The 11,899-nt window shown below is 46.8% G+C and overlaps 1 protein-coding gene across 1 annotated transcript in view; it reads left to right on the top strand.

Moving 5' to 3' along the window:
- LOC105984243 (chromosome unknown open reading frame, human C5orf52) overlaps positions 1-2,182 on the top strand; it is a 9,852-nt gene extending 7,670 nt beyond the window's left edge. Inside the window, exon 3 of the mRNA XM_013014352.1 lies at positions 1,777-2,182. Within this exon, the coding sequence (XP_012869806.1) occupies positions 1,777-1,968 (192 nt within the window). The 3' untranslated portion in view covers positions 1,969-2,182. The remainder of the gene's footprint in view (positions 1-1,776) is intronic.
- The last annotated feature ends 9,717 nt before the right edge of the window (positions 2,183-11,899 follow it).

Below are 11,899 nucleotides of genomic sequence, written 5' to 3'. Positions count from 1 at the left end.
AAAAAAACCAGGATGAATTAAGACACTTTCAGTTCCAGGTTATATAAACTGAATTTGAAGTAATTCAAGCAAATTAGATAGGGCAGGGTACCTATGTGTGGGAAGAGAAAAGGCTCCTACACCATTCAACTTCTATTTTCTTTTCACCTATTTTCTTTCATTTTGGATGAAAGCCAAAGCTGAGGTTTGAACTTCATGCTTGCTAGGCAGGTGCTCTACCTCTGGGACATACTTGCAGCTCATCTGCTGTCTTCTGAATGTTGCCCTGAGCAGGGTGGCTGTCTCCTGCCTGAGATAGGAGAGCCTGGCTTCTGTGGTCATTCCAGTTAGACAAATCCTGGAGAAGGACTGCAGTTAGCCCAGGTTGAGTCATGGGCCTGGCTCATGCTCAGTTACAGCAGCCTGGTGGGATGGGGTGTGGGCTAACCTAGCTGGCCCCATCCAAATTTTACTAAACTGGAATCTCTGGGGTCTGTATTCTTGTCACGCATCTGTCAAAACCAGACGTCAGCAAGATGTCAAAACCACTGGTTGAACTAAGTGTTTTCAAAGGCACCCCTCTCATTTGCCATCTACCCTACCCTCAAAATAATCATGTCAACATTGACTGATCTTTAGGAAGTACTTTTTTGCCTGAATTACCATGTGCTACGACTTCAAATCATTACTAAAATTAAACATCAAGTTTATTAGAACCCCCTATAAAAACTTGTTATGGACACCCACAATCCCATCCAGATTCATTTTTCTACTTGTTCCCAGCCTCCCCATCCTGGACAACCCATTGTTGACACTCCCTTGCAACCTGCTCTTCTCCCTCCTCTTTCTTCCTTTTCTCCTTCTTCCCTGGGGAAGGAACTCAGGCCCCTCACCTGTTCTAAGCAGTACTCATTTAACTCATCTAACCCCTAGTGAACTTTTTCAGGGCTATGTAACTTTCTGCCTGGCTTAGAAATATGTGTCCCATCTCTTGATTGATTACATTATAGCACCAAGAACACCTGCAGCTAATATTTTTTAGCATTCTTTCCAGCAGCACAACTAGCTTATTGGAATAAATCACTCAATGAGTAAGGCAGCTGGGCGCTGGTGGCTCACGCCTGTAATCCTAGCTACTCAGGAGGCTGAGATCTGAGGATAACGGTTCAAAGCCAGCCTGGGAAGGAAAGTCTGTGAGACTCTTATCTCTAATAAACCACTAGGAAACTGGAAGTGGTGCTGTGGCTCAAGCAGTAGAGCATTTGCCTTGAGCTTGAGAGCACAGGGACAGTGCCCAAGCCCAGAGTTCAAGCACCATGACCAAAAAAAAAAGAGTAAGACAGTAGGCCTTCCCAGACTTTACTGTATTGGAGATAGGATAGGAATTGTAGAATTCACAAAGACATAAGAAGTGTTACAGATAGTATGTGAAAAGCACTATGGGTAAGAGACAGGTGAATCCTCTATCACTTCTGGGTCATAGGAATGCAAAAGGAGATGAGAAACCACAACCCATTTCTTTTGGAATAGTTTTCAACTAGACATCCTATTAAGGTCAAAGCAAAGCCTTTAACTGCAGTCCATCAGAAGGCGCCAAAGTGGTTATCCAGCTTCCTGCCCACTTTTTACAAACAGAGAAATAGTCTTCCTGTGAGTCAGAGATGTTATAGATAAATATTGGGTCCAGCAGGGCCATCTGCCTCTCACCTATCAGCAGACACAGCTGCCACTCCTGCTTTGAAGTGGCTTCTTGAACTTAACCTTACCTGTGGGTTTGTTTGTTTGTTTGTTTGTAAGATAAGAACATCTGACAAGACCAAGAAAAGGATGAGCCACTTGCACGATCACTTGAAAAAAAAGTTCATAACAGAGCAGCAGCGTAAGCTGGGGAACTGGAGACAGGAGTCCCTGGACATCCAGCAGTACTTGGACAGCCTGCGGGTTCACGAGGCGCAACTCCAGTCTCGCAAGGCAAACCAACCTCCCTAGTTATGACCTTTGAGAATCACAAGTCAGACCCAAGAAGAACTTGAAAGGAGCCAAGCCACACCATCAGAACAATGAAACAAGACCAATAGACAGTGGAACATAAACAGCCTCAGCAGTTCTAATTGTCTGTGTCTTCTAATATCTCCTGTCCTCTAGCCTAAAAAGTCCTGATTGATAGTCCCTTGGATGCTCAGGCAAGAGGCTGAATCAAGCCAGCCTCCAAGATTTGGGCAAAGATGAACCTTTCTCCCCCCCTCCCCCCCGCCCTCTCCTCCTTCCCTTCCCTTTCTTTCCCTTCCTAGGAATTGAACCCAAGACCTTGCATATTCTCAGCCCAGCACATGTTCTACCACTGACCTATTAGTCCTAGGGCTTAACTCAGGGCCTGGGCACTGTTCTGAGGGTTTTTTCCCTGAAGGTTAGTGCTCTACTACTTGACCCATAACTCCACTTCTGTCTTTTTCTGGTGCTTAATTGAAGATAAGAGTTTCACAGACTTTCCTGTATAGGGTGGCTTCAATCTGGAATCCTCAGATTTTCTGAGGAGTTAGGATTTACAGGTGTGAGCTACTGATGCCCAGCTGTATTTTGTTGTTGTTGTTGTTGGTTGTGGGGCTTGAACTCTGGGCCTGAGCGTTGTCCCTCAGCTCTTCAGCTCAAGGCTAATGCTCCACCACTTGATCCACAGTGCCACTTCCAGTGTTTCTGGTGGTTTATTGACTTTGTACATTTATTTTTAAGTTAGAAGAATCACATTTTAGCCAGGTACCAATGGCTCATACACACCTGTAATCCTTGCTACTCAGGAGGCTGAGATCTGAGGATCACTGTTCAAAGCCAGCCCAGGCAGGAAAGTCTGTGAGTCTCTTCATCTCCAGTGAACCACCAGGAAACTGGAAGTGGCTCTGTGGCTCAAGTGGTAGACCTCTTGCTTGAGCTGAAAAGCTCAGGTACAGTGCCCAGGCCCAAAGTTCAAGTCCTACAACCACCACAAACAAACAAACAAAAAACCTAACCCCCCCACCCCCGTTTTACAGATGAGGACCAGAAAGGTAGCTTGACTTTGCCCACAGTCACACAGAAAATTAGTAGTAGAGAACTAAAACCAGGTGTGTGTCCTGACTCCTGTGATGATTCTGCATCAGGACAGCTGCTTGGGGAGGACCTCGGTCCTCCAGGTAGCCATTGGAAGCTGTCTTCATAAGTTCTCATTCTCCTCCCCGGCATTGCCTCCTGCTGCTTGGCACCATTCAGCTGGTGTTCTCAGCTATTCCAGAGCCCTGAAGGGTCAGATCAGGAGTGGAAAGGCAGACACATGTTCATGATGCTTGATTTCCCCCTTTATGGACTTTCTTTGAGAACTAGAGGCTGCTACTTTTTAGTGAGAGCTCAAACTCCTCCCCCCCCCCGCCCTTTCTATTTGAATTCAGAACCTTGTGCTTCTGAGGCTCTACTACTTGAGTCACACCCCAAGACCAGACCTTTGATGGTTATTTTGGAGATGAAACCTGGGGAACTCGTCTGCCTGGGCTGGCCTCTAATCACAAGCTTCCAGATCTTAGCCCCTTAAAGACTGCAGGTGTGAACCACCAGTGCTCAGCTTCTGTCACTTTTCATTCATCCCTAACATAAAGCATCCAGTTTTTCAGCTTTAAAAAATTATGTGTATTGGGCCACAGCTTTGTCCCATAGCCCACAGCGACACCCACTGGTGCCTCTTGATAAATGACGTGCAGAAGAGATGGTTATTGTTGGGCCTCTCCATCTGGTGGCCAGACCAAACATAATCCCCAGGGTAACCACTGCAAGAGGCAACCATCTAGGTGGTAGGACCCCCTGAGTCCTGTCACTAGACCAGCAGGAAAGGACATTGCTAGCTAGCACCCAGATGAGAACACTTTGGCCTCTCATTTCAGTCTTTTTCTTTATCTGCCCCTGTGTTCTGTGTCCTGGGCTCAATCTTCAGCACTTCTCTTCGAATGAGGACAAGGGAAGGGGGAGGCACAGAATTTCCCTCCAGGCCTTTTCACTAGATCTGCTGTTTAACTGAAGCCCAGGTAGTCACATAGACTCTTTAATTCCCTCCAGAAGCATCTTCCTGAGAGAACTGGTAGAAACTGGCCCCAAATCAGCTGAATTAATCAGATGAGTTAAAGAAAGTCCAAATGGTCTTCTAGATTAGTAAAAAATAAAAAAATCTAACTGGTGGTGCCATGTACACTGGCAAGATGCCACAACAGCTATTTATTTATCCTTAAGATACACTGTACGGTTTATTCTACATAAAGTTCCAAAATGTACAGCAACTGCCCACCCCCGCCCACCTTTAAAGGTCTTCACTGAAGCAGTCAAGTAAAATTGGTGGCAGAACACCATGCCTCCACTAAGCTTGACTCCCTTCCCCTGTGTTTCCTATCATATGCTGAAAAATGTCACTGGGGGAGGAAGGATAGAACCACAGAGGCTGCTGCACATCATGGCATGCACATAGCACAGCAAACACACTCCATGGCCAGTGAGAAAGGAAAAAAAAAGTAAAAGGAGGCAGAGGAAGTAGAAAGGGTCTCACTTTTCCCTTCAAGACCATATATCCACCCCCCACCCATGACCTAAAGACCTCTCACTAGGCCCCACCTCTTAAAGGCTTCATTGTCTTTAAATAGTACCTCTTTGTAGACCAGACTTTTGATAACAGGCCTTTAAGGGGACAGAAACAGACAAATGATCTTTCTCCAGGCATTCCTTGGCTCTTTATGGAGTGTAGAGCCAGAAGGGGCAGATGGAACCCTTCCTTGGCAACCAAGAATGAAAGATTCCTCAGAAATAAGAAAATATATCTGTGTCTTACTAATGTTCTGTCTTTTAGAGCACTTACTATGTTCTGTATGCATTGTTCTCTAACCATAACATGTTATATGTGGGAAATAATTTCAGTTATGTAGTACTGTGGTTTGATCTCAAGAGGTTTGAACTCAAGGCCCTGTACTTGCTAGGCAAGCACTTTACCACTTGAGCCATGTCCCCAGTTGTTTTGTTCCAGGTTTTAGTTTGTTTTTATGTGCTGGTCCTGAGGCTTGAACTCAGGGTCTGGACACTATCCTTGAACTTTTTTGCTCAAAACTGGCTCTCTACCACTGGAGTTGCAGTTCCACTTCTGGCTTTTTGGTGGTTAATTTGAGATAGGGATCTCACAGACTTTCCTGCTCAGACTGGCTTTGAACTGCAACCCTCAGATTTCAGCCGGAGTAACTAGGATTACAGGTGTGAACCATCAGCACCCAGCTTTGGTTTGTTTTAGATCAGGTGTCACACTGACTCAGACTGGCCTTTGACCATGATCCATCCTCTTACCTCCTGTATAGCTTAGATTTTAGGTGTGTAACATGACTGGCTTTGTGGTAGATTTTTTATTAAGGGGATCTCCTTGGCATTCTCAGATATGAACCAGGCACTGTCTTTTCCTCTTGAAAAATATTTATTCTAGCTGGGTGCCGGTGGCTCACATCTGTAATCCTAGCTATTCAGGAGGCTGAGATCTAAGGATTGTGGTTCAAAGCCAGCCTGGGCAGGAAAGTCCATGAGACTCTTATCTCCAATAAAAATCACTAGAAAACCAGAAGTGGCACTGTGGCTCAAGTGGTAGAGCACTTGCCTTGAGCTGAAGAGCGCAGGGACAGCGCCCAAGCCCAGAGTTCAAGAAGAAAAATATTTATTTTATAAGAGTAAAAGTCACAAAAAAATAGCAGGATAAAAGTTACATCATATCTGCCAGAAGAATTTTATGTGAAGAAATCAAGTATCTATACAAAATCCAAAGGTACTGGATAAGAATTCCAGGTAATGGGGCTGGGAAGGTGGCTCAGTGGTAGAGCGCTTGCCTTGCATGCGTGAGGCCCTGGGTTTGATTCCTCAGCACCACATAAGCAAAAAGAAAAAAGCCAGAAGTGGTGCTGTGGCTCAAGTGGTAGAGCGCTAGCCTTGAGCTGAAGAGCTGAGGGACAGCGCCCAGGCCCAGAGTTCAGGCCCCATGACCGGACCCCACCAGGTAATGTGTAATATGGGGCTGGGAATGTGGCTTAGTGGTAGCATGCTTGCCTAGCATGCATGAAGCCCTAGGTTCCTCAGTACCACATAAAAAGGAAAAGCTGGAAGTGGCACTGTGGCTAAAGTGGTAGAGCACTAGCCTTGAGCAAAAGAAGTTCAGTGGCAGTGCCCAGCCCCTGAGTTCAAGCCCCAGGACTGGCAAAATAAATGTCTAATATCCGAGTCCTCCTGGAAATGTCTGTCACTCCATGGTAGAGCTCTGGCCTACCATGTGTAAGGCCCTAGGTTCCAGACACCAGCACAACACATCCACCCTCAAACCCACAAACATAATAGGAAAAAAATCTCCCAGTCTAGCATGTCCCAAGGTCCTAAGTGCAAGAACACAAAAAGTTCTTTTTACAAAAATAGTCTTAAAAGGTACGGAGGCTGATGCCTGTAATCCCAGCTCTCTGGAGGCAGAGATAGCAAGATCAAGCTCCAAAGCAGCCTGGATGTGGGTATGGATGTTCACCAGCAGAAGCACACAGGAGTCCAGATCCTGGAGCTCTGGGGGGTCTCCTGAAGCCGTTGGCAGCTTTCCTGTAGAAACTTCTCATGGAACTCTGAAGATGAGCTGGGGACATTTAGCAGGGTCCTCCAGTGAAGTAAGAAAGCATCATGGGCTGGGAAGTTGGCTCAGTGGTAGAGTGCTTGCCTTGCATGCCTGAGGCCCTGGGTTCAATTCCTCAGTACCACATAAGCAAAAAGAAAAAAGCCGGAAGTGGTGCTGTGGCTCAAGTGGTACAGCGCTAGCCTTGAGCTGAAGAGCTGAGGGACAGCGCCCAGGCCCAGAGTTGAGGCCCCACGACCGGAAAAAAAAAAAAAAAAAAAAGAAAGCATCATGAAGGACCCACCGAGTGGACCAGGTACTCTTGTAAGTGCTGCAAATCAGTGAACAGACAGACTGCAATTCTCTGCCCTCATGGAGTTGACGTTTGAGCATTACCAGGGAGAAAATAAAAGGAATCAGATGAAAACCCTGGGTGTTGGGGGTCTGGGGCCTCTGGCCGGAAGGTGCAGGGCTCCTTTGGGCTTTCTAGGGAGAATCTGCTTGAATAGCAATTGCCCATTCAACATTTGGGCCACTGAAAATGATGGCTTCAGCCTGCAGGCCATGTGTCCTCGTCCCTCCCTGCCGCAGAGAGGCTCATTTATCTGGTATCTGTGGATATCAGGTTTTGTTGCCTCCTGACAGTGCCAAGCTGGGGAAAAGTCCTGTAACAGATGGGTCTTTAGGGGGGATCCTAACCCTATTCTTTTCCCTACACAGACTTCCCTGTATCCTTTTGTATCAAGTCAGCTTATGTAAGCAGGGACTTGCACAGAATCTGGAGCTGTGGGAAATGCTGCTGTAGTCTGTTCCCCTAGCCTGTTCTTTACTCCTTTGCAAGTACAGATGACATTTCTCCTACCAGGTAAAACAAAGCAAAAGTCTTCTCTAAGGAGTTGGAATGATAAGCCAGGTGTTAGTGGCTCATACCTACAGTCCTAGCTAATTCAGGAGTTTGAGCTCTAAGATGCTTATCTCCAGTTACCTAGCAAAAGCCAGAAGTGGAGGTGTGGCTCAAGTAGTAGGGCACCAGCCTTGTGCAAAAAAGGTGCCTCAAGTTCAAGCCCCATTATTGGGATGGACACACACACACACACACACACACACACACACACACACACACAGATGCAGGAGGGCATGACTCAAACCCAAGTACCACCAAAAAGTAAACAAAAACAAGTAGAGTGCCAACCAGTGAGCAAACGCTTTAAGTACCAAGTTTGAGTAGCGTCTCAGACAGATGAAACCAAACAACAAAAAGAAAATAACAAAAAGAAAACCATACAGAAACATCCTAAAATTTTTTGAAGAGTAAATGGGATTCTAAACCAGGGTATGCATGCTATGACAGATTACAGGCTGATCATGAGGGTTAATCTAGAGAAGTTTTTTTCATGTGTATGTCATTCCTAGAGCTTGAACTCAGGGCCTGGGCACTGTCTCTTAGCTTTTGTGGCTCTATCACACGAGCCACAGCTCCACTTCAGACATTTTTTCTTTTTTTTTAGTAGGTAGCTGGAGATAAGAGTCTTAAGGACTTCCTTGCCCAGGTTAGCGTTGAATGGCAATCCTCAAATCTAGCCTCCTGAGTAGGTAGGATTACAAGTGTGAGCCACCAGTACCCGACCACTTTGTATTTTATAGTCCAGACTTACTTCTGTGCTATAAACATACAGATTTAATTATTTCCCTTTATCAGTTTCAGAATAATGAATTGGTACTGCAGTAACCTCAAACGTGGCCAACGATACGTGTTTTTGCTTTCGTAAATTTAGGCACTTGTGCAGCTAATGTATGGATTTTATAAAGGTGATACTTCAAATGATCATAGTCACTATTTTTCTTAAAAGATGATGTACAGAAGGGCTATAATTACATAAGTCAGCTAATGAGTACATTTCTTTTTGGACAAAGTCATTCTCTCCCAGTTTTTCCCTCTCATCCCCACCCACAAGTTGTATTGTTCATTTTCAACATAGTGTCCAGTGAGTACAATGGTACTACATTTGTTTACCCTTTGAATCTTTTTCTTTTTCTTTTCAAAGCAGTATTGGTGTTTGAACCCAGGGCCTCTTTGCATGCTAGGCAACAGCTGTACCACTTGGCCCTTTTTGCTTTAGTTATGTTTCAGATATAGTCTTATGTTTTAGCCCAGACTGGCCTGGGTACAGTCCTCTTCCTCCTTTTATTTTTTTTCCTTCTGGTACCAGGGCTCAAACTGTTAAACTTAGGACCTCGAACTTACTAGGCAGGGGCGGTTCCACTTGAGACATACCTTGACTATTTTTTACTTTATTTTTTAAAGAGGGTTTTATGTTTTCACCAGCACTGGCCTGAGTTGCAATTTTTATCATCCTCTGCCCCCACCCCACCCTGCTCCTGGGTGCTAGGGTTTAAACTTTTAAACTTAGAGGCCTTGGGGATGGGAAGGTGGCTCAGTGGTAGAGCACTTGCCTTGCATGCATGAGGTCCTGGGTTTGATTCCTTAGCACCACATAAGCAAAAAGAAAAAAGCTGGAAGTGGCGCTATGGCTCAAATGGTAGAGCACTAGCCTTGAGCTGAAGAGCTGAGGGACAGTGCCCAGGCCCAGAGTTCAGGCCCCAAGACTGGACCAAAAAACAAAAAACAACTTAGAGGCCTTGAGCTTAGCAGGTTTGCTTGCTGAGCTGGTGTTCTACCACTTGAGCCATTTCTCCAGACAAGCTTTGCATTTTCCTGTCTAAGACTTAAGAGTCACCATATTTCCATGGGAAAGAATCTGGCATTTTAAATGTGAAAAAAAATCCCCTTATCCTTAGGATACCCATTTTCTTTCTCCTTCCTTCCTTCTTTCCTTTCTCCCTTTTTTTTTTTTGTTAGTACTAGGGCTTGCAACTCAGGGCTTAGACACTGTCCCTGAGCTGCTTTTGTTCAAGGCTAGTATGTTAACACTTTGAGCCATAGCTCCATTTCTGACTATTTTGGTGCTGGAGATAAGAGTCTTACAGAGTTTACTGCCCAGGTTGGCTTTGAATGACGATCCTCAGCCTCCTGAGTAACTAGGAATACAGGCGTGAGCCACCAGCACCCAGCTTAGGATACCCAGTTTCTAGAAACAAAAACATCCCCCACACTGTAGCATCCCCCAAACTGTATTCCATGTCCTTCCCAGCTCTTCCAAAACCAGCTGTTCTCTCCCAATTTGGGATATTGGGCTCCCTGCTTGCTTTGATCCTGAATACCATCCTTATTGCTCTGACTCTGAATACTGTCCTTTACTTTTTTAACTCAAGACTAGTGCTCTACCACTTGACTCACAGCTCCATTAGCTTTTTGCTGGCTAATTGGATATGAGTCTTCCATGCTTTTCTTCCGTGGACATTGCTTTGAATTGTGATCCTTAGATCTTAGCTTCCCAAGTAGTTAGGATTACAAACATGAGCCACTGGCACCCAGCTTAAGGATTTATTTATGTGTCAGCTTCTCTCCTTGAGATTCACAAACATACCTGACACATCGCTAGCTGATGTTGAGCTTTCTCTTTTGTGGCTGCTTCCCAAGCTTGTCAACCTTGTTCTCAGCTTTTGCTCTGGCCTCTGCTTAAATGCTTCATGGAGCCCCAAAGAACACTTACTGAGCATCTACTATATCAATTGTGCTTTACGGATTTCAATTAATTACAACCATCAAAGCACATATTATCTCTATTACATTGATGAGTAAGAGGAAACTCACACAGTGGCTGAAGGTCCTAAGGCCAGAGAGTGGTTGAGCAGGATTCCTAGAGCCCAAGATTTCTCCTCTACATCACTGTCTACCAAATATGGTCCATGATCTACCCATCCATCCACAGAATCCCTTAAATAGCTCATTAAAATGAATGTTCCCGCCTTCCATCTTAAAACCCACTGAGTCAGAATCTCAGGGAGATGAGGGATGGAAAACTGAATTCTAATCAGCTTTCCCAGTGTGATTTAAACAGCTCTTTTTTTTTAATAGGAGGAACATACAATAAAACATTAAATCATTCATAACGTCTTAGTCAAAGGCAAGCAAGCACTCTACCCCAGCTCCCAGTTGCTCAGTTCTCTGGATTCCCAGTGTTGCCCAGAGGCAGGCAGTCACTTTTCCTGGGGTAACTTGCCCACTTAGGCTTGTCTGTACTTAGGGGACAGGCCTCTAGAATTCAGGGCCCAATTGGAGGTGATACCACCGTTCAAGGACAAATGTCCCCGGAAGGAGTCTCACCAGGAAAAAGATAGCAGGCACTTCTGCTCAGCCCTTCGAGGATCTTTGTGGCTGCTCCATTTCAGCGGCCACTTCGTGTAGGAAACAGTTCCCGTACAGCTCATTTTGACATAAAGCAAAGATCAGCATGGACATTGGAGGATGACCCAAGCGGAGACGAAACAGGTCTAAGCTGGAAGGGGCCAGGCAAAAGCCAACATACAACCTTTCAACTTGAAGTGCTGGTCACGAGCTGCTGGAGAGGGGTAACCTGGTCCCTCAATACCAGTTAGTGCTTCGCCTCGGCAGAGCCCAGCTCCGCCTTGGGAATCCCCAGGAGGGACTTCTCGCCAAGAAAAAGGCGCGAAATGTGACAGGTGTCCCTCACTTTTTAGATGCTTTCCGTGGACGAAAACGCGCATGCTTCATAAAACTCTTCACATTTCCCATCAGCGACCCCGACGGCGAAGCGTCCTGGCACAGACGGCAGGCCAGGTGGCTCGGGAGTGGCTTCCTCCCACCCGCTCCCGCTCCTGGTCACTGCAGGGACCCCCCACAGCTCTGATTTATGGGGGGCATAGGGCAACTTCTCCAGCTTTAAGCCCCACCGAGCTGGGCCCCGAAGCTTCGGACGTACGTGGTGGGGTTTGGGTGCTGCACTTGCTGCGCCTTCTTTCTTGGGTTGGGGGAGGGCTGCGAACCCACTCCAGCAGAGGGGGGGGAGGGCCGGGTGAGGGGGAGGGAGGGAGGGACACTCTGCGGACAGAGAACCATTCATCATTGTTCCCCCAGCGCCTGGCACGGGTGGTGGCCTGGTGTGCGCGGTCCGCTCCGGGTCTCCCGCCCAGGTCTGGGTCCACCGGTGCGTTTCCAGGGATAAAAGTCAGATCTGCGGCCGGGGGTGGGGGCACGGGAGCCGCACGCGGGAGGCAGAGGGGCACTGTGCGCTTCCCCGCCCCGCGCCTGGAGCACGTGACTGCCCTGCCCGCCGCGCCCCGGCCACGCCCACAAACAGCACCCGCAGCCGCCCGTGACCACGCCCCCACGCAGAGCCCCGCCCCCGACCACGCCTACAAAGCCACACTCGC

This window comes from Dipodomys ordii, unplaced genomic scaffold (genome assembly GCF_000151885.1).
Source record: "Dipodomys ordii isolate 6190 unplaced genomic scaffold, Dord_2.0 Scaffold23, whole genome shotgun sequence".
NCBI classification, from domain to species: domain Eukaryota; kingdom Metazoa; phylum Chordata; class Mammalia; order Rodentia; family Heteromyidae; genus Dipodomys; species Dipodomys ordii.
This window is presented reverse-complemented; position numbering and strand designations above follow the sequence as displayed.